At 49.8% G+C, this 23,289-nt stretch overlaps 1 protein-coding gene across 1 annotated transcript; it reads right to left on the reverse strand.

Moving 5' to 3' along the window:
- Window positions 1-1,883: 1,883 nt before the first annotated feature.
- Window positions 1,884-23,078, reverse strand: CHRNA3 (cholinergic receptor nicotinic alpha 3 subunit). The gene is made up of 6 exons (XM_075535629.1): window positions 23,057-23,078; window positions 19,164-19,303; window positions 19,013-19,057; window positions 17,805-17,914; window positions 11,468-12,479; window positions 1,884-1,964 (listed from the first exon to the last, which is right to left on the reverse strand). Exons 2-6 carry the CDS (start codon window positions 19,182-19,184, stop codon window positions 1,884-1,886), a joined length of 1,269 nt encoding a protein of 422 aa, XP_075391744.1. The 5' UTR covers window positions 19,185-19,303; window positions 23,057-23,078.
- Between the last annotated feature and the right edge of the window lie 211 nt (window positions 23,079-23,289).

The raw sequence follows: 23,289 nt of genomic DNA on the forward strand, positions 1-23,289 counted from the left end.
CTTTTTATGTTTGTAGATCTGAACAGTTTGAATTTGGTTCTAGTAAATGAGTGTCCAAAGTCTGAGGCTCTCAAAGGAGTCTTTACAAATGAAAATATTCATTAGATAATGATTTAGGTTGAGAAGAAATTTAATAAATGTCTCTAATGTGTAGTGTAGGTATTCAAGATGACATTCCCTGCCTTGCTCCTGGGGGCAGATTCAGAAGCAGAGCAATAGTAGAGGTTTCTAATCCCTAAAATTCTCTATCCCACCATTTGGGGCACAATTCCTCTAGAGGCTCCCCACATTAATTAAGGGTTAATGGAAGGGCCAGAGTGCCCTGGTGGCATAGAGGTTAAGCACTGGGCTATGATTGGCAAGGTTGGCTATGGGAGAGCACCTGGGGGGAAACGGTTACAGTCTGGGAAACACACAGGGGAAGTTCTACCCCGCCCTACGGGGTCACTATGAGTCAGTGCAGACTTGATGGCAGTGAGTTTGGGGTTTGGTTGGTTGTTTTTTTTGGAGGGGCCAGGGAAGCCTTTGGTCAAGGAAGGGGCCTCATAGGAAGGGGAGCCTTTGGCACTCAGCGGCTGGTCTCCACAGCCCCCCTGTGACGGAACTCTGACCCACTAAGCCACCTCTGCAAGAGCTGCAACAAGGGAGGAAATGAGCTCCAGGGCCGCCCAATGTGGCCTCCACATATGTAGGTGACAACAGCCCCTAAACTGCCACCCAGCCAATCCCGACTCATGGTGATCTTACAGGACAGGGTGGAATTGTCCCTTTGAGTTTTTGGAATTTTAACTCTTTAGAGGAGTAGACAACCTCATCTTTCTCCCGAGGAGTAATTGGTGGGTTCAAACCACTAACCTTGTGGTGACCAGTTTAATGCATAGCCCACAACGGCATCTGGGATCCTACAAACTAGTCCCTAGGACAGCTAAAATGAAAATAAACTTGGTAAAGGGAGAGGAAGAGTAATGTCTTTCTAATACGTATTATCCTGGGCCAACTTTTGAATTGGCAGAAAATTAACCTCAGGCTAGATTGTCTTCAAAAAAGGTAAAACAAGTAAACACTACTGGGTTGAAACAATTCTATACACTAAAAATGATATCCAAGTAGAATAAATATTTGGGTTTTTATTATGAATTTATAAAAACACCATGTATTATAAGTGGATGTATAACCCAAACTAAACCAATCCACTACTGATTCAGATGCATAACATTAGAGGACAGAGTAGAACAACTTCATAAGGTTTCCGTGACGGTGAGTCTTTACACAGCACTGCCAGGGTACTGTCTAAGTGGATGTATAAAGTCCCAACCAAACTCACTGACATTGACTCAATTCCAACTTCCAGTGACGCTATCTAGAGTTTCTGAGACTGTAAAGAACTTTACAGGAGCAGAAAGCCTTCTCTTTCCCCTGCGGAGCCACGGGAGGTTTGAACTGCTGTCTTTGTGACTAGTAGCCCAGTGCCTAACCTGTAGTACCGCCAGGACTCCTTAAGTGGATGTATAATTAATGCATTTTATAGAGTCTTTAATACCTCGAGAGGGTAGATTCTTTCCCTGGACTGAGTATAGAGATGTACTTACTGTTTAGAGTTAGCGTCTGACCCATAGGTTCTAGCTTATTTGGCCTACCATCCCCCTTTTGGGGGAAATTATTCAGCACCCCTGTGGCAATTGAAAATGTTTGAACTATAGCCCATGATCCGGGATAAAGTGTAGGCATCTGCTTTTGCAGCCCCCCCCTCCACCCCCATCATCCTAGTTTGGGAAACAGTGCACTTCCTCAATGAGTTATATTTTTAAATGTCCATGTGATTTTTAATGGTGTATTTAACATAGTTGTGTCTGTTTTTCGACAGATTGTAGAAGATTGGAAATTCATAGCCCAGGTTCTCGACCGGATGTTTCTGTGGACATTTCTACTGGTTTCAATTGTTGGATCTCTTGGTCTTTTTGCTCCTGTCATTTATAAATGGGCAAACCTAATTGTGCCCGTGCATATTGGAAATGCAAACAAGTGATACTTCACAAAGGGCTGTATTATGACTTTACCTACCTAAAGGCCCGTGTCTCTTAAGGCACCTGGTTGACATGGATGAAAACGTTAGCTTGAACAGGCTAGTAGCTGCTAAAATCAGCTTCCCTTACTGCACTGTGCATTAGGACACCTGCCTGCATGACCGAGAGTAAGAAGCGACCTAATCACGTTTGCCCTTTGGAAGCCAGCACCCAAATATTACCCGAGCTACTAGTGAACACCCGGAGCTGTGTCCTGGCAAGTCATTCGACCTAGTAGCAAACAGTGAAGCGCATGTTTTGATTACGCTGAGAAACACCAGCTGGCGTTGAAGCCTCATTTCAACACCAATATTTGGTGACGCTGGATGTTTAAGTCTGGATCCTCTGGCTATCACTGATCTTCAGTGTAATGTGCTGTCATACGTAGTATGATCACAATCTCGTGGGCGCTGCTTTCTGGAACCCTGTTGGTTCACAGATGAAGAATGGGAATGGGGAACTCCTTGGTCCCATGTGTTTTGTCTTTAGGTCAGGTACCCTGGTGGTCATGCTGGGTAAGTGTTGGCCTAGGAGCTGCAGACCCACCAGCTGCTTTACTGGAGAAAGCTGGAGGCGGTATGGAGGCTGTTTGCTTCCGTAAAGATTCCCTAAAGACTTCCAGCCCTGGAACCCCTGTGCAGGGTCACCGCGAGTCGGGAGTCCACTCAGTGGCGGTGGGTTTATTCTTTAGATGCCCATGCTGAATAGCCATTGCGTTACCTTTCTATAGCTCCCTTGGAGAATCATGTACCAGGCAACTCCTTGGACATGCAGCGGCACATTCTTAATGTTAGCTTCAACTCCCTAGGCCACATTGTCTACATTTAATACACCATGTTCTCGATAAATTGTGCTAGTATTTCTTGATCCTTGACCGTAGAATCCAAAAGCCTTCCGAACCTAATGGTCTCCGAGTGGACTCCAACCCACAGCGACCCTATATAGTTTCTGAGGCTGTAGATCTTTCCAGGGACAGACAGCTTCATGTGTCTTCTGAGGAGAACTAGGGGGTTTAACACGGACCTTTCCACTAGCAGCCTGATGCCTAACCGACAGTGCTGCCAGGGCTTCTTTGATCAGAGACGAGTCCGCTGCCATGACATGAGTCGCATTTTCAAACCATGTCTATGGATGCGCTTAAAGCGTTCTCTAAGAAAACCATCTTACTGAGATTAAAGATGGCACAACAGTCGAATCTGATATAAGCATATTGTGACTATCTGGAATGTTTCCGTTTTTCTGTCTCTCTAACAATTACAGTGATCAAGTTTCAGGGCTGCACAGGCTGCTGACCGAAGTTAGTTTTACTATTAAGTCTTCGTATCGTATAACGAATGGATCCCAGACAAGCAAGTTCCGTCTAAATGTCCCTATGCGACTATGACCAGAAAAGCCAAACCTGGAATGTTGGATTGAATTTAGCCCTTGTAACTCTTGTGTGTAGAGTAAGTCACCCATCTCCGTTCATGTCAGCACTCTTTGGAAGGCAGAGAGGTCCCGATCGAATTTGCATTTTACAGTAGGCAGGTGTTTCATGTCATCTGAATGAAATTCTGGTTTGATGAATGTAAGTTGCTTGTCAGCTATCTTGGCATGCCATCATCCCTGATCACTCTTATATCTCCATTGCTGTTACTTAAGATTTTGATGTATAAATGCAATTTATAAAAATCTTCCACTTGGCTTAACTGAAACATGAGTCACAGCGGGTGGCACTTTTGTGAGTTTATTTTTGCATTAGGAAAAACACGAGAGCCACTAGGGAAAAGCCCAACATCGTGTCTGTGAGTCCGCATCTGTCCCTGGTCAGTCAGCTCCAGAAGCGTCGTAGCGTGGGCCGGAACACATGGTCCAACACTGGGGTGGGGAGCTGTGTCTCTGCCAAGGGCCACACTGGCCACATGCTAAGTAACCCAGCCTTCAAGCGATGGCGCAGGTGGGCTTCACTGGGATTGATGTTTGGAAGGTCGTGTACAGCCCAGGACCGGACTTCCCCACCCCTGGTCTAAAAGGTATGGTTCTCAATTGGAGGCCATTTTGCCCAAGAGGGCATTCTGGTTGTCACACTGGGGGAGTGGTTCTGTTAGCATCTGGTGAGCAGAGGCCAGGGTGCTACTGAACTCACAAAAACACACTGCCAGTGAGGCAATGCCAACTCACAGTGACCCTGTAGGACAGGGTTGAACTGCCTCTGTGGGCTTCTGAGACTGGAACTATACTAGAGTAGTGTCTTTCTCCCTTGGAGCAGCTGGTGGTTTTGAACTGCTGACCTTTCAGATCGCAGCCCAGCAGATAACCATTATACCACCATGGCTCCCTAAAGGTTCTATGATGTATGGGGCAGCCCCCGGCCCCCACTGCTCACAACAAAGAATCACCTGGCCCCAGATGCCAACAGTGCTTCAGCAGAAACCTTGCTTTAAGAGTTCAGTAACACAACTGTGTGAATGTGATTAGGCATCGGTTCACATGGCAGAATTATCTAGACGTATGTAAGAATGGAGAATGGAGCTTTCCCTTACCCCTGAACATGAAATTCATGGTGAGAACTGGTCTGCGGGGTGGGGTGTGGTACTTTAAAAAGACTGGGAGCTACCTAAGAAAGCTCATTGGGAAATCTGAAATCCTGACCAAACAAATTTCACATTTCGGAGCAAGTAGATTTCCTGTTTGTTTGTCTGTATCAACCACTGCAAAATGGGGCGGAGGGAGGAGGTGTTTTGGGGGCAGTTTTAATAGTTACCCATTTTTATCTGTCCCTTGGCACAGCATGCTGTGGAAGAATTATACTTGGACTTTTTTTTATTCTCCACTTTATTAAAAAGACTAAATATTCATTTATCCACAATGAATACTAACTTTTTCTTGCATGGCTTTGTTTGTTTATTTGTTTATTCATTCGACAGAAATCAGGACAGCAGGTAAACCTTGAGATGCCAGGAACAAAGTATCATCATGGGAAGTGCGTCACTCTTCAGTGACAGCCCTCTCCCACGCTCCTCCGGCGCCTGCGTGTTGTGGTTTGGTGCTTACATGTCATCCCTGGCCATCAAGGGCTGCAGAAACAATCCTGCTGTCCCTAAAATGCACACCAGGATGAAGACCCACAGAAAAATGCGGTCAATCACCATGGCAACGTACTTCCAGTCATCTTGAATCTGGAAAACAAAACATGTCAAAGAGGGAAGGAAAGCATGAAGGGAACACATTTTGATGTTAAATGGTCAGTCTGTTTCGATCGCAGAAGCCCCCTTGTTTCTATTAGGTGAGGCACTTTGTTCTCTAATTGATGGCATCCAAGGGACTCTGCCAGCCTCAAGTCTCTCTGAACCCAGTTGAGCCAACAGGTGTAGAATATTGTCATGATAACTCCATTCAAATGAGGAATATCCTTGAAAGGAGATGGTGTAAAATATGAAAACGAAAATAATTGATAAATTATGAAGGGATCATGAGGGTGGGAGGATGGGGAGGGATAGGAGCTGAAAAAAATTTTAAAAATAGGAGCTGATGCCAAAGGCTCAAGTAGAAAGAAAATGTTTGGGAAATGATGGTGGGGCAACATAGGTACAAAAGTGCTTGACACAATGGATGTATAGATTGTTATAAGAATTTTAAGTGTGAAGAAGCACACCAGCCTGTGTGATCACAAGGTGCCGAAGGAACCGGTTATCAGGCATCTGAGAGCAAAAAATCATATCATTGTGTGCTCACCTCCCTGATAAGATTGCTGAAGACAAATGGGTGCATAAGCAAATGTGGCAAAGAAAGCTGATGGTGCCTGGCTATCAAAAGATATAGCGTCTGGAGTCTTAAAGGCTTGAAGGTAAACAAGCGGCCATCTAGCTCAGGAGCAACAAAGCCCACATGGAAGATGCATACCAGCCTGTGCGATCATGAGGTGTCGAAGGGACCAGGTATCAGGCATCATCAGAACAAAAAATCATATCATTGTGAATGAGGGGACTGGTGTGGAGTGGAGACCCAAAGTCCATTTGTCGGCCACTGGACATCCCCTTTCAGAAGGGTCTTGGGGAGGAGATGAGCCACTCAGCATGCGATGTAGCAACGATGAAATATAAAACTTTCCTCTAATTCCTAAATGCTTCCTCCCCCCCACTATCATGATCCCAATTCTACCTTACAAATCTAGCTAGACCAGAGGATGTACACTGGTACAGATAGAAACACAGGGAATCCAGGGCGGATGATCTCTTCAGGACCAGTGGTGCAAGTGGCCATACCTGGAGGGTGGAGGGAGGGTGGGATGGAAAGGGGGAACCGATTACAAGGATCTACATATAACCTCCTCCCTGGGGGACGGACAACAGAAAAGTGGGTGAAGGGAGACGTCGGACAGTACAAGATGTGACAAAATAATTTATAAATTATCAAGGGTTCATGAGGGAATGGGAGCAGGGAGGGGGGAAAATGAGCTGATGCCAGGGGCTTAGGTGGAGAGCAAATGTTTTGAGAATGATGAGGGCAATGAATGTACAAATGTGCTTTACACAATTGATGTATGTATGGATTGTGATAAGAGTTGCATGAGCCCCTAATAAAATGATTTAAAAAAAATAAAAAATCCAGAATATCTTAATGTGTTCATTATATTAAAAATATAAAATTATATTAAATATAGAATTATATTAATTTATGTGATCATAAATTAATATGTAATATACAATATCGATTATATATTTCTCCCCCCCCAAAAAATAAACCAGATTCCAATTTATAAAGTTAGTCAAACCAGTTACTTCACTTCTAGTTCTGGAAGGATTCTGGAGTGGCTAATATGACCATTCAGCATCATCTACCATTACTTAAAAATACTTTCTTTCAGTCGTCAGTTGTGGATACTAATTTCCTTTGACTATCTGTCACCTTGACCCGAAATGAAAGAAGCACTTCAGGATAAGGCCATCCTACCATCCTCACAGTGAAGCCCTACTGACGAGATGTCCACTTCTATTCTTAAGGTCACCGTGTCATGGAATGCGGTGCAGCTGTGGGGCGGGCTGCGCATCAGTAACTGCCAGCAGTAAAAGTAAATGACGGGAAGAGATGCCATGGCTGTCCCATGCAGCTTCATGTTCAACTTGAACTAGGAAGGCGAGCTGTGTGCTCATTATACTCCTAGACAACTCAGAAAGCAAAGGAACTGTAATTGAGTTCAGGGAGAGAAACCATGAATCAACTGACTCTGAAGAAATAATCACATAATCAAGAGGCAGCATGTGACTTGGTAATTTAATTCAGTGCCCTGAAATGACCGCTAGAGATTATTTTATTCCCTCACGCTGAGCTCCAGTGGATGTGTCCTCTGGTGACACCAAGAAGTCACAGGTAAAATTAGAACCATAAGGACCTGTTTGCCACAAGGCATTTTCTGGAATCCCGAGGGCTTTTCTTGGAAAGTGCTTCAAGTAAGCAATAGCTCCTGTGATTCTTGTCCACTGCTACCTGCTACACCCCAAGCTCTCGGAGGCAGTGGGCGAGCGTGGAGACAGCTTTCACTGTCATCCCAGCTCCGCCCCGTTCCAGGTGTGAGAATCTGGGTAAATGGACTTCTCCAAGCCTCAACTTTCTCATCTGGATAATGAAAGAATAGTACATACCTCGCAGGATCACTGTGAGAATTATACAATGTGCCTGGTATCGTGTCTTCCCAAACAGTAACTAGAATATTAATGCTGACTTTAAAAAGCCCGTATCCAAGCAGACACCTCCCTCTCACAACACTTTGCGTGGTTTAAGCTAATGAAAAAAGACGGGGCTGGGTCTCATTTAGTAATATGAATAGTACTGCATCGAAGCTTCACACTCAAAGGAGAAAGAGCTTTCTACTCCTGTGAACAGTTACTGTCTCGGAATCCCACAGGAGTCGATATGAGTCAGCCTTGACTCGATGGCAGTGAGTTCTTGAGAAAGCCTTTTCAGAGCACAATGACAGTTGGCAAGTCTCTGGAAACCTTGGAACTGAATGGGCAAAATGGTGAACTAACCCAAGCTACTAATTTCCTCTTCAGTCTAACCCTAGAGATGCTGCAGAGATGAAAGGAGAGAGTCCTTACAAGACGAAGTCTGGGAAGGTATGGCTTGGTGAGTGTGCAGTGCAGTGAACTCCTTAATATGGCGCTTCTAGTCATAGCCTCTGTCCAAAAAGCCAAGCACCAGTACGGAGTCATAGGGACGCCCTGTGGGCTTCTGAGACTGTAACTGTTTAGGGGACTAGAAGGCCTGTCTTATCTCCTGGTGGTTTCAAACTGTCAATCATGCAGATCACAGCCCAACTCATAATCACGACACCACCAGGGTTCCCCTCTGTAGCTTGGACCAAATAACACTTTCCTGATGGATCTGGGTAAGAGATGGCTGGGGATTTAGGTGAGTGGCTGTTAACAGGATTACGATTGCCTCCTGCAAGGCATAAAACAAGGCAGGGAGCAGAAGAGCTAGGAGTGCAGCATCCCCTTTAGACCTTGAGCTCTCTATGCAGAAGAGTGCAGAGTAGCAATCAGGAGAACCTAGAGCCAGAGCACGAGACAGCCATGGACTGCAATGCCTCCAGGCACTTAATTGGAAGAGCTATATTTGCTGACCCAGAGCTAGAGCTGAGCCCTTAGGCTGAAATTTATGGTTGAGTGGTATGCCCTTTTGGCATCTATTGGCAGCCCTAAAAAAAGTTCTGTCACATGGCCTGAGCAGGGTAGAAGCCAGTCTAAGATGTTGAGGACCAGAAAGAGGTCTGCCTGTGGGTATGGTAGAGAGGATATTGTCCTGACTGAACAATTGTATCCTGAGTATTTCTTACCTGAATTGTAATCTGTCAACTTCCCTAATAAACCCCACAATCGTGAGTACGGCCTGTGAATTCTATGCAACCGTTGGAAGGAATTCTTGAACCCAGTTGAGAAGTACTGAATGTGTGTATGAGAGAGAAGGCTGGTGTCAGTTGTTAATACGGGTTGGAAGGTGGAGGGCATGTCTGACCTTATCTTCATAGGGATGGGCCTCTGTTGCTGCTGATTCTCTTCCTTGCTTGTGAAATTAGTGTTCAGATTCCACCCTTACCTCATTCTTTTTCACAGGGTGTCAGTCCAGTCAGGAGGGCCCCGTGTGTGGGGGGGGGGGAGAGTGGAAGGTGAGGAGAACTTGGGAGTTGTGCTCTTTTCTCCCTGCCTCTTTGGCCCCTCCGTGTATGTCCTCTCCCAGCCCTGAGATGGGTACTCAGGGGATCATTTCTGAGTGAAGGAGAGTTCAGTTGTGGTAAAGAACAGAGAACAGGCACCCATTGAGACTAGCTATCACTCTAACTCTAGGAACTCTGGAGCCCATGAGAATTTGAGATTCTGTTCAGCATCTCCTCCCTTTGATCAGGATTTTTCTGTGGAGTCTTTGATCAAAATGTTCAGTGATGGTAGCCGGACACCATCCAGTTCATTTGATCTCCTGGCAAAGGAGGCAGTCCTTCCTGGAGTTAATTTGTCACACATCCTATATCCTCCTGTTGCTGGCATTCCTACCTCTCTGGTGCTCCGGAGCCTCACGTAAGCTTGGAAGACCCAAGGCACTATGCAGTGAACTAGGAGCTAGAACAGAAGCACTGAGCACGTTACTAGGTCAACTCATTGGATGTCCCACAAAACCAAGTCCCTAAATCTCCAAACCAAGGACCCAAATCCCATGAGGTATTTGATTGAACTTTAAGCAGGTTCTGTAGCTACTTTAAAAAAAAAAAAATTTTTTGTCCTGCAAAATTTGTATGTCAGGAAAACCACTGCAGCTGCAGGTAAAAGAGGGCCTGGTTTTGGGGCTGTATGTCTGGGATCGGCTGGCGGTGTCGTGTTGTCACTGACATGCTCAGCGTTGCTCACATGCATGGCAGTGGGGAGATGAGGGCTGTTGCCGCCACTGCCACCTCTACTTGTGTGTGCCATTCCAAGCTGTCTGAAGAGGCTTCTTGACATTTTGCTACCAATGTTAATTATTTCCAGTGCATCAGGAGCTGAAATCATCCCACTAATTAGTTCTTTGTGAATAATCAACTTAAGACAGAGCCAATTAAATTTGGAGCAGAGATGGTTATAAAAGCATCGATGTGATGCTGGTAACTGGGTGGGGGTGGGGGTTGAACAGAGGAACATGTCACAGTCAGACCCACAACATAAGGGTCAAACTCTCTCTATTGCAGGTACTTCCCATTCTTCTCAGCATAAGCTGACAATAGAAATCAGTCCATCCAACTAAAAAATGGGCCAAAAAGCTCACCAAAGAAGGGAGAATGTGTCCAACAGGCATCTGAAAAAGAGCTCAACATGATTGCTCAGCCGGGAAATGCCCAGTCCAACAGCAGCGAGAACTATGGTACATGTAGCCAAGGGTGGGGGCAGCTGGGCCTCAAGCTGGCAGGGGCAGCTGGCGTGGCACTTGGGAAAACCATAGTACCTGCTAAAGTTAAAGATGCATTCCCCCCAATGAGCGAGCAGCGGCACTCCCACATTCAGAGCCACGAGAAGTCGGTTTGAGTGAAAACATGACGTGTAAAAGTGCTTCTAGCAACCTAATTCATAATACCCCTTTCTTTCTGGAAAGAATTAGATGCCCTGCAACTCTAGGCTAAACAAGCAGGTCTGGGACAGTCAGAGTGTGGAATAGTAACACACCAATGAAAAAGAAATAACTACAAAAGATAAACCTCAAAAACCCTATGATGGATGCAAGAAATCAGGCATGGGAGAATCCAGGCTAGGATATTTATTTCACTTACGTGAAATCCCAGAGGAGGCAAAGCTAATCAAGGTGAAAGAAGACAGAGATAGCAGCTACGAAGGAGGGAGGAGACTCTGGGAAGGGACATGAGCACGTTCCTTATCTTGATCTGGATGGCGTTCACACGGGTATGGCACATAATGTAAACACTCGTCGAGGTATGCAGTTTACTCAGTAAATTATAGCTCAACAGAGGAGTGGGGGGGGGGGGGGGCAGGGGAAACCACCCGGGAAAGAAGAAATAAAAATGTAAGCTGCAAAAGAAATGTAAGCTCAGCTGAGTCCTGGTTGGAGATCTGGCCTTATACTCTTTCCCAGGTTAGCCCCTAATCCACTGTCCCTGGCATTGGCTGTGCTAGTGGCCCAGATTTCTGCCAGCCCAGTGGCTGACTTTGGGGGACCATATACTCATGAGCTTTATCACCCCTTTATACAGATGAGAAACAAGCCCAGAGAGGGGAGGTAACACATTCAAGGGCATGCACTTGGTGATGAGAGGAGCCAGTTCTGAACCTAGGTAGACCTTCGGTCCCTCCCCCTGCCACTAGCCTTTCTCCACAAGAAACCAGTCAACAGAGGTCTAGCTAATGAACGAATGGTTGCTCTAACAATACTTCACACACCCTTACCTCTTTGGCTTCATTTTGTGCCTTCATATTTTCAGCAATATATTTAACACTTTCAACTGCTTCTTTGATTTCTGGTGACAAAGCAGAGAGGGAGAACGTGGCCTCGACAGACTCGGAGCTGGAGCTTCTCGTGAGGTTGGCGCTGAAGTTTGAGATCTTGATCCGGCGGTGGTGGCAGACGCCGCACAGCCTGTCCCTGCAGGGATGGCCGTCCTCGCAGCCCTTGGCCTCTGGGCGGCTGAAACAATTCATGTTGGAGCGCTCGGCGCTGTAGAGGGGCCTGGGCTTCTGAGCGTGCTCCTCGTTGGCAGCTGGCCTGGTCATGAACATGACCCTGGGAAGCAAGTTGAGGAAGACGGTCTTCACCCACAGGGGCATGGTGTGCATGGTGGGGGTCCTGTAGTGCACATTGAGCACAAAGACGGTGATGACAATGGACAGGGTGACAAAGATCATGGTGAACAGGAGGTACTCCCCGATCAGGGGGATGACCAGAGAGGTGGACGGGATGGTCTCGGTGATCACCAGGAGGAAGACAGTCAAGGAGAGGAGGACCGAGATGCAGAGCGTCACCTTCTCGCCACAGTCGGAGGGCAGGTAGAAGACAAGCACGGTCAGGAAGGAGATGAGCAGGCAGGGGATGATGAGGTTGATGGTGTAGAAGAGGGGCAGGCGCCGGATGTAGAGGGAGTACGTGATGTCCTGGTAGATCTCCTCGCAGCAGTTGTACTTGATGTCGTGCTTGTAGCCGGGGGCCCAGATGATGGCCCACTCGCCACTCTCCCAGTAGTCCTTGAGATTCATGGAGGAGCCAATCAGGACCAGTTCGATTTTCGCTTTGTCGTAGGACCAGGAGCCAAATTTCATGGTGCAGTTTTGGTAATCAAATGGGAAGTAGGTCACATCAATTTTGCAGGAGCTCTTAAAGATGGCCGGAGGGATCCACGTCACTTCTCCGGTGTACTTGAGTAAGGCTTTGGTCTTGTCATCCACCTGGAAATCCCCCACAGCACTGCAAGGGCGGAGAGGCATGTGACATGTCATTCAGCCCAGCTGTTCACACTGCCTGAGCCCTCACCACGAGGTAGATAGTGCGGAACCATTAATGAAACAGTAACTACGAGAGTTAAGAGTGCTACCGACACCATCTTGAGCCCTACTTCATTTTACCTCTGGGGAGACTGAGGCCCAGAGAGGGGAGGGGGCTGACGAGCTGGCAATGCGGAGGGAGACTCACCCAAGCCCCACAACCCTCTGGGGCCCATCTCGGGCTCCCCCGTCAATGGTGAAACTCCCACCTTGTAGCTGCTGACTGTGGCACGATGGTGAACTTGAGGTGTCCCTTTGGCTGGGCGATGGTACCCGGTTGTTTGACCGAACACTAGCTGCTGTTACAATGGACATGCGGGGCCTTGTGCTGGTACGAGTGAGACATGCCATTGAATCCGCGGGCCTTGAGTAGAGCAAGCTACCTTCCACAATGAAATCCTATGTAGTGAACATAACCACCTGACCGGTGATCGAAGGTCACGAATGAGCTTCCTTCGTGCAGTCTAATCTAATTAAGCAGAATGAGTCAGACCAGCAAGGTGGATTCTAAACCCAATCACTTTGGAGTTAGAAAGAGAACAGAAGAGGACAAATAATAAATCTGAGTGAGTGGGGAGGACAGACCCGGGCGCTGGACTGACACCATGGCTGCAGCAATGGGCTTGCGCCTGGGAACCATCGTGAGGATGGTGCAGGACCAGGCAGTGCTTCTTTTGTTGTGCATACAGTTGCTAAGGGTTGGAACAGACTCAACGGGCTCTAACAACAAAAAATAGCAGGACAGACACACAGGCCTGCAGAGACACAGACAGGTGCTGTGGGGCGGACTGCCACAAGCCCAGGCATCAAGGAACACCAGGGCTCCCGGCAGAGCTGCAGCAGATGTGGACAAGGAGCTGGACCACAAGGCTGCCATAGAAGAGAGTGTAGAGTCCTGCTGGCTGCAGAGCCCCAGGCTCGGAATGAAGGGAAATGCTCCAAGGAAAGATGAGCCCATTCTGAAGCCTCGGCAAGGGGGTCTGAAGGTAACCAGTGGAACACAGGGGTCCCTGAGATCCCAGGGTGGGGGAGGGCACCACCAGCACCGTCGGACCATAACCGTGTCCTTCAAAGCCCCCTGGCTGCGGCATTCCTGTCCCAGCAGCACACGGAACCAAGACCTGCAATCATTGGTGCTCACTGCTCACCTTTGGGGACTCTGATCACGGCGGCCGCTGCCCAGGCACTACCGTTTGCTCAGACCAGAAGGCAGAGAGGCAGTGCTGGCAGCCGGACCTCCCCCAGGGAGAGAGAGAGAATGGAGACCCAGCGCAGGGCTGGGTTCCGACAGAGCACCGGCATTCAGCAGACACTGGGGGGGGGGGGGGTGTTGGGTGGCTGAATAAACAAGAGGTAAAAGAAGATCTCCCCGAAGAGGGAGCCAAGAGATGGCTGGTGGTGGGGGCAGCAGAGCTGGGAGAGGACGGAGCCCACTTGCACCAGAGCCTGGGAGATGAGTTAAAGAAAGTCAAGGTAGCACTTAATCCAGGGGGTGCTGAAGGGCTCCAATGGGGGAGCGGGAGGGGCAAGATCCTGATGCTAATTTTGTAAACCTCTCCCAAGTCCCTCAAAAAATAGGGCAGCTCGTCTAGCACAAGAGGAGAGCCTGCTGACAACACCATTCACCAAGCTCAGGTACATGGCCGCCCACAGCCCACATTCTGGGCGTGCAGGGCCAAACAGCCAACATCAGCAGCGATCTGCAGGGCCCGTGTGGGGTCAGTTGCTGGACATCTATGGGGAGAGAGGGGGGCTTCTGATGTCCCAAGAACCCCAGACATGCAATCACCTAGACATGGCCAGCCTTCAAAAAGACAAACAGCCCCACTCTGTGTGGCGGAGCCCTGGTGGCATAGTGGTTACGCACTGGGCTCTGATCCCCAAGGTCTGCAGTTCGAAAGCAGGATTTCTACTCGTGTGAACAACTAGTTACTCACAAGGGCAGTTCTCCCCTGTCCTACAGGGTCACTATGAGTCAGCATCAACTCAATGGCATTGGGTGAGTGAGTGAGTGAGTGAGTCTTTATACAGAGGGCGTGAATCTGAACATAACCAGTACGACAGAGAGGCCCAAAGGTTCTGATCTGTGGGCAAGAACAGGAGCCTGAAGAATTCACTGAATGCCGAGGGGCCAATCAGTTGGGCTAGTCTCACAAAACCCCCAAATCCACGACTGTGAGTCAATTCCGACTCATCGTGACTCTACAGGGCATCCCAGACAGCCTCGGAATGGCTAGTGGGCTTGAATTGCTTGAGCGTGTGCCTAGTAGCCCCAAAAGCTAACCCACGATGTCACCAGGCCTCCTAGGCTCTCAAAAACTTCAGAAATACCCCCAAACTCCTGTCCCAAAGAACAGAGACACCCCCCCACCGCCCCGCCAGAGAAAATGTTCCAGGGCTGGAAACTGGAAACTGGGGGAGGGGTCAGGGGAAGGGAAGGAGGTGCAAACCCCAAGCTTTGGGGGCCCACAAGCAGCAGTTCTCGGATGCTGGCCACACGGGCTGGCGTTGGAATACATCCTGGTAATGATGCAGGTGTGTGTGTGGGGGAGGTTGTGTGGGGATGTCTGGGGCAGGTGAAGTAAGCATGGCGAGGCTACGGCTTTGTACTGTGGACATGTGGTCAGGAGATTCCAGCCCCTGGAGAAGGACATCCTGCTTGGGACAGGAGAGGGGCCGTGAGAAAGAGGGAGACTCTCCACAAGATGGACTGACAGTGGTTATGAGCTCAAGCCCAGGAAAGGACCGGGAGGAGGGCACCGACCGGGTGGTGGTGCTTTGTTCTCTTGTGCATGAGTCTGCTCTGAGTCAAAGAATTAGAGAAAGAAACACTCTGTAAGGAACAGAGGCCTAGGAGGTCCAAGAGATGTGAAACTAGAATTCCTGCAGAAACGGGAAGAAGATCAAAGCAATGGAAAAGAACAAGGATCCAAAATTCTTTCAAAGGAAAAAAAAGCTTTGCTGGGATAAGAGAAGGCTTGTCATGCAAATACCCACTCCCAGCAACACGCAGGAGCGAGCAGAAGGGCGCCCCAGGGACTCTGAGACTGTATATCTGGAAGAGAGCAGACAGCTTCAGCTTTCTCTCCAGGAGGGGCTGGTGGCTTTGAACCGCCAACCTTGTGGCTCACAGCCCAATGCTTAATCCATTGTGCCACCAAGGCTCTTTATGGTGTGTTAAGTCTCTAGACTTGAAAGATAAAGAAGGAAAAAACCCCTCTGGGTCGCCAAGCAACCAGGAACAATCTACTTATAAAATCAGGTGACCACGTGTGCCAGTCCACCCAGGGTGGCGCTAGCTTATTGGCCCCTTTCATTCTCCGACGGGGGGCAAATATTGGCAGCCCTGATGGAGCACATCCTCCGGGCAGGCAGACGGCGAGGAGTTGCAGGGAAGGAAATGGGAGCAGCGGATTTTGCACCTGGCCAAGGTGACCTTGAAGGATCCGCCCTAAGGCTGCCCTGATGGACTTGTGAGAACTCGGGGTAGTTTGTGTCCATGAGCACTTCGGGGGGCTTTTGCTCAAAAATAAACTTCAGATAACCAAAACCAAATAGGAGAAGCTTCGGTCTAAGTGAGAAAAGGGTGTTTCTGGTGGTATTATTAGAGAAGGCCTCCGCAAAAGGCAGGCCTCAGGAAGGGACCAGTAAGCCTGGCCTCGGAGGGCAAACAGGAACGAGTCGGCTGGTTCGCTTTAAGGTGTTATGTCAGCTGCAGCTTCAGGGGACATCCCTCGCTGCATCTGACTTGAAGCCTCCCGTGATGGCTCTCATGAGTGTTAAAAACACATGTCTGAAAACACCCCAGCTGTTCACCTGGCTGCCAGCAAGAATGCAGGGATCAGACTCAAACCGTGAGGGTAACATTTCTGCCTGTCTTCAGAACGCCAGCCAAACGAGGTCTCTGTCCTCGGTCTCGCTCCCCGTGAGCCTTAGGGCTATGCGATTTCTAGGACAGCTCTGGGAAGAAGGAGGGGTCTGTCCGCTGGCGGGGTTTCTCTTGTGCCCCCTTCTTTACGTCCAGTCTACACACACCAATTCAGGGAAGGAGTGCAATTCACTCATCCCATGTGTTCTTGGGAAAAGAATAAATCAGTGAGTGCTTAATGACCCTCTCGTCTTTACCAGTTGAACTGCGGGATTTGGCAAAATTCCCCATCTCCTCCTGTTAGCGTTGCTACAAACAGTGAGTGAAGTGAATCGTTTTAGTCAAACACTAAGACGAATCTTAAAACATCTATCTATGACATTGTAAAATTACAGACTGCTTCCTTCAGATGCATGCGGGTATGCATCTGTGTTCTGCTCATATGTAGTGAGTAACCTACTGAACACCCTTGGCTGCTAACCGGAAGGTTGACAGTTGGAGTCTACCCAGAGGTACCTCGGAAGAAAGGTTTGGTGATTGACGTCTGGGGATAAAAAGTTCAGCCCCTTTGAAGAGTCCCTCGGGCACAGCTCTCCTCTGACATACGTGACACATGGAGGGTTGCCGTGAGTCGCAACTGAACTCAGCAGCGAATTGGTTTTGAGATAAAGCGTGGGTACAAAATGGTCTTGACTTTATGGAGCCTAACGTGGTACACAGAGTAAAATAACCCATGAAAAGTTACGGGCGTGAACTCAGGGGCCGATTCATCTAGTACAGTGGTTCTCAACCTGTGGGTCAAAACCCCTTTGAGGGTCAAACGACCCTTTCACAGGGGTCACCTGATTCATAACAGTAGCAAAATGACAGGGATGAAGTAGTGAAGAAAATAGTGTTATGGTTGGGGGGGGGGGAGGTCACCACCACACGAGGAACTGTATGAAAGGGTGGAGGCATGAGGAAAGTTGAGGACCACTGCTCTAGTGAGTGAAAGGATGAATGCTTTCACGGTCCTAGTGTGCTGGGGGCCCGGCTGTGGCCTGACTTACAGGAAGGCCACATGTTAGGGAGGCCTTGATGACAGAGTCTACACGCACACACACGATGGCCCCTTGTGCCGCCCTTCTCATTTGTAAGGGCATGCTTGGACATTCCTTCCCTGCGATGTGATCAACCCTTGGAGAACAGGGAGGGTAATGGTTTTGCTCGCCACTGTCACTGTAGGGCCTGGAACAGAGTAGATGCTCAATAAACACTCAAGGAATAAACAATGACTCAAGCCTTCTTGGGGAGGCTTGCAGGGAGACTGGATTGTGAGCCGCAGGGAGCCAAGAGCCCAGCTGCCAGCCCCGAGAGGCCATGGGCCGCCCCGAGCCTTACTTGTTATACAGCACGATGTCTGGCTTCCAGATCTTCTGCGCAGGGACACGCATGAACTCTGCCCCATCGTAGTCGGAGGGGTTCCACTTCAGCTTGTAGTCGTTCCAGATCTGGGGGAGGCAGGGGGAGGGACCAGCACAACCTGGCTTCTGACCTGGCGCATCTTGGTGACCCCCCACCCCTGCTGCGTGTCACTGGGCCACCTCTGTGTCGCAGACCACACTGGTCCAAATTCTCATGTGGGTGCAATGAGAGAGAGCGAGCAAGAGAGTGTGTGTGTGTGTGTGTGTGTGTGTGTGTGTGTGAGAGAGAGAGAGAGAGAGAGAGAGAGAGAGAGAGAGAGAGAGAGAGAGAGAGAGAAAGCCAGAGCCTGGCAATAGACAAGTCTAGCCCCTTTCTGGGGCCTCATCAGCCCCATAAAGACTGGTCATGCTTTTCCAGGTACTTTCGGAGCAGGGCCAGGCCTCCTCTATGCCTGAGCCCCCTGATACAGGCTTCTCGAGAGAAGTTTCCAGCAAGCCCAACAAGAGGTGCTCAATCATGTGACCCATGGGGTTGGCTTTGGAAGGGTTCTGAGGACAGAGCCATGATCCCCTCAGGGCCCAGGAAGGGTTTGGGAGTGGACCTTGGGGGTCTGAGCCATGAACCCCTAAGGGGGAAGAGGTGATGATGGGGGCATGGCGGGCACATGAGCAACAGACTCCCGGGCAGGCACCATGCCCACCTGCTTTCAGTCTACAGAACCATGCACTCAGCTGGCAAAACCCATGGGCCATTCTTTCTCTCTCTGCGTGTCTGGACAACGTCTCCCTGGGAGGGCACAGAGAAGCCAGTTTCTGTGGTCTCAAACTGATCAGAAAAAAAACCCTTCTGCCGCATCTCCACCCCATCAACCTCATCCAATTTTAACTAAAAGGTCGGAAGAAGGTAGTCCCATGCATTGCCTTAGAGCAGGGTGTGGCATAGGCCTGGATTAACCCCATTGTGTGTCCCAGGGAGAAAGGTCACTCCCTCCAGGCTGCAGTCTGTCAGTCCGTCTGTCTATGACTTCAGGAGCCAGGGCCCGCAGTGCTTCCCAGCCCAGGAAGACAGACCAGTCAGTCACTGGCCTCCGCTCAATGCCCACATGGGACCCTTCTTCATTCACAAGCTGCCAATAAAGTGGACACCACCAGGGGGCAGCAGTGCCCAGGCCCAGCTTCACTCACTTGTTTCAGCCACAAGTTGGTCTCCATGATCTGATTGACTTCATCCTAGAAAGAGCAAAGCAGGTAGTGGGTCAATCCCCAAAACAGGGCTGTCCCCGGGAGAGATGCTTCCAGCAGCCCCAGGCCCTGCAGCCATGACTCCAGCACTTACCACCTTCACCAGCTGCGACATGGACACCTCAAATTGGATGATGACCGGGTCAGACACGTTGGCCACGGGTCGGATGATCTCATTGTAATCTTCAAACAGCTTCTCAAACAGACGGTGCTCGGCCTCAGAGGCGCTGGTCACTGTGAGAAGCAGCCCCGTGAAACCCTGGGGAAATCGCCGCCCACCTCTCCTCAGGCACACAGACCGCTAGCCTGCCCTCCCTTGACCAGCGAGGGGTGCTCTGTGGAACCCCTGCCTTTCAGGCTAACAAAGAGGGCCACTGCGCTCCATCAGGTCACACACAGCCCAGGCTCTGAATCACTGTAAGATCTGGTGTAAATCACTTTTGGTCAAGCCTAACCTCACTGACCCTTATTTTCTCTATCTGTAAAGATGAGAAATGCACCTCCTCGTGGGGTTGTTATGAGGGGTCGATGGAACAAGTCACGTGTTTAGCTGGGTCCCTGACACACAGTAACAGAGGTAAGAGCAGGCCTGCCAACTATAAGGACGGTGGTTCAAACTCAGCACCCACTGCACAGGAGATAGATGAGGCCATCGGGTCTCCTAATGATCGACAGCCTTGGAAACTGTAGACAGTCAGAAGGAGTTGCAAGGCAAAGGCATTTGACTGTGTAGACCAGGCATCCTCAAACTATGGCCCGCGGGCCACATGCGGTCTGCTGAGGACATGTATCCGGCCCGCTGGCTGTTTTTGCTCCGTTTGGTTATTTTTTACTTCAAAATAAGATATGTGCAGTGTGCATGGCAATTTGTTTATAGTATTTAAAAAACTACAGTCTGGCCCTCCAACGGGCCTGAGGGAGAATGAACTGGCCCCCTGTTTAAAAAGTTTAAGGACCCCTGGGGTAGACCATGACAAACTGGATAGCCTTGAGAAGAATGGGAATTCCAGAAAATGCGGTTGGGCTCATGCAGACCCTGTACGTGGGCCCAGGGCAGCTGCCCAGCAAGGGAACACTAGATGGCCTAAAATCAGGAAAGGCGTGTGTCAGGGTTGTATCATCTCACCATCCTTATTCAGTTTGTCTGCTGAGCAAATGAAGTTTAAACATAAGAAGAAGAATGTGACATCAGGATCAGAGGAAGGCTTGTTAACCACCCGCAATGTGCAGAGGACACACCCTTGCTTGCTGAAAGTGAGGAGGGATTATGGCACTTGCTGATGAAGACCAGGATTGTAGCTTTCAGTATGGATTACAACTCACTGTAAAGAAGAATAAAATTCTCACAACTGCACCAATAGGTAAACGTCATGATAAATCGAGAAGACTGAAGTGGTCAAGGATTTATTTGTGTGCACAATCAATGCTCGTGGAAGTGCAGTCAAGAGATCCAACGACCATTGCATTGGGGAAGTCTGATGCACAAGACCTCTTTAAAGAGTTGAAAAACAAGTTTGTTACTTTGAGGACGGTGGTGCACCCTGATGCAAGCCCTGATATTTTCCTTTTTAAAAAATCATTTTATTAGGGGCTCATACAACTCTTATCACAATCTATACATACATCAATTGTAGAAAGCACATTTGTACATTCATTGCTGTCATCATTCTCAAAACATTTGCTCTCCACTTAAGGCCCTGGCATCAGCTCCTCATTTCCCTCCCTCCCTCATGAACCCTTAATAATTTATAAATTATTATTTTGTCATATCTTATGCTGTCCGACATCTCCCTTCACCCACTTTTCTGTTATCTGTCCCCCTGGGAGGAAGTTATATGTAGATGCTTGTAATTGGTTCCCCCTTTCCAACCCACCCTCCCTCCACTCTCCTGGTATTGCCACTCTCACCACTGGTCCTGAAGGGATCATCTGCCCTGGATTCCCTGTGTTCCCAGTTCCTATCTGTACCAGTGTACATTCTCTGGTCTAGCCAGATTTGTAAGGTGGAATTGGGATCATGATAATGGGTGGAGAGGAAGCATTTAAGAACTAGAGGAAAGTTGTATTTTTTCATCATTGCTACACTGCACCCTGACTGGCTTGTCTCCTCCCCACAATCCTTCTGTGAGGGGATGTCCAGTTGCCTACAGATGGGCTTTGGGTCCCCACTCCGCATTCCCCCTCATTCACAATGATCTGATTTTTTCTTCTTTGATGCCTGATACCTGATCCCTTCGACACCTCGTGATCTCGCAGGTTGGTATGCTTCTTCCATGTGGGCTCTGTGGCAAGCCATGATATTTTCAATGGCCTCGTCTGCATGTGAGCGCTGGACACTGACTAGGGAAGACTGAAGAAGTGATGCCTTTGAACGATGGTGCTGATGAAGACTATTGGAAGTCCCATGGATGGCCACAAGAACGCACAATCCTGTCCTGGAGGAAGTACAGCCAGGATGCTCCTCAGAGCCAAGGGTGTTGAGACTTCGTTTCATGTACTTTGGACCAGTCCTCAGAGAAGGATCTCATGCTTGGTAAAGTGGAGGGGCAGTGGAAAGTAGGAAGCCCTGGACAAGATGGAAGACCAGTTGCCAGCCTGGTGCAGGACCGGCTGTGCAGAGGGTCGCCACCACCATCACCATGAGTAGGAATTGACGTGATGGCGGTGATGCCCTCATTGTTACCACAGGGAAGGAGGGGTATGACACAAATACAGTCTGCCTAGCTTCGACCGTTCACTGCTTCCCTGATGGGCAGTGACTCCTGGCAGGGCCACCCAGGGCCTGGTGTTCTGTCCGCAGCCAGGAGGAGACTACAGTCCAGGTCAGAGGGACCCTTCATCCCACGCATGGCCACTGGTCCCTTTGGAAGCCATGGTGCCCACTGGGCTTCCATGAATTCTAGGAGTGGCCCGTGGTTCCTGCTGAGGCTGTCTTCACACCCTTGGTTTGCTGGGAGCCCTAAGGGATTGCCTCTGTCCACAAGCTACACCCAGCACAGATGTGGTCCCTAGGGGTCAGCTGCCTGTTGTTCCCATTACAGATCTGGAGGCAACCAGGCAGCTAATGAGAGGAATCTTTGGAGAAGTCCCACCTCCCTTCTCCTGGCTGCGGAATGGATCCTGCCCACCCTGCTCCTCCTCAGAAGTAAAGGAGCAGCCACAGATCATGGAAAGGACCAGACCCTGAACAGTGAGAGCCTCAGCACTAGCAGCAGACACACAGCGTGTACCTAGCTTGGAAGCATCTCCCCAGAGCCTGTGGGCGCTGCGCCGCCGGCAGGGAACCCCTTGCAGCCCTGCGGTGCAGCTAGTCCCATGTATCACAGTCACAGACTGGGCGGCACCCCACACCCTCCATGCCACCCTAAGAGGATCGGGGAGAGTCTGGGCGGGGTTCTCCCTCGGAGGGCCTAACAGGCTTCCCTCTAGAGACCAAAGCAGGAGGCTGGGAGACTCGTTGGACTCGGCATGGTTTAGGGTCTCAACAAAACGCTGCCAGGAGCGTGGGGAGGTGAGGCTGCTGCGTCCGTCTGGCCCCAGCACCTAAATGAGCCTTCCATGACCCCCCACCCCCTGCCTACACACACACACACACACACACACACACACACACACACACACATCTTGGGCAAGTCTTTAACGTAGCCCTCTCTGTACTCCGTTTCCCCACTTGTAACTAACACAAGAAGGCATGGGGGATGCACACAAAGGAACCAGGGCATCAGGTCAGGGTCGAGACTTGAGCCCACAGTCCTGAGACTTCCTCACGCCTCCCGGGAACGCGCCTCTCCCTAAAGGCGTGAACCTTAAGGTAAATGGCACCCCTTACCCAGCTCACTGTGTTGAGCTCCAGTCCCAAGGCAACGGCGTCCGGGTGCTACCCTCGCCGTTGCCCCTTCTCTCAGCCTCTCTGCGCCCGCAGATCCCCTCGGAAGCCTCCCCCCACTGGGGCGCCGAGCCCCCCACCCCGGCGTGCAGCGCACGAACCTGGCAGCAGCAGCAGCAGCAGCAGCAGGGGCAGCGGTGCCCGCAGCTGGGAGAGCCCCCAGGTACCCATGGCTTGCCAGACGGGTGGGCGCAGACTCGCGGCAGCGTGGGGCTCCTCGGGCCCAGCGGATCCGAATGACGGGGTGCAGGTGTGGGTGCCGGCGCGGGAGCAGCCGTCGGGGAGACAGCCTCCCTGCTGCCTGGCTCCCAGAGCCCACCGACTGCGACGCCTA

The sequence above is a fragment of the Tenrec ecaudatus genome, chromosome 17, assembly GCF_050624435.1.
Source record: "Tenrec ecaudatus isolate mTenEca1 chromosome 17, mTenEca1.hap1, whole genome shotgun sequence".
Taxonomy (NCBI): Eukaryota; Metazoa; Chordata; class Mammalia; order Afrosoricida; family Tenrecidae; genus Tenrec; species Tenrec ecaudatus.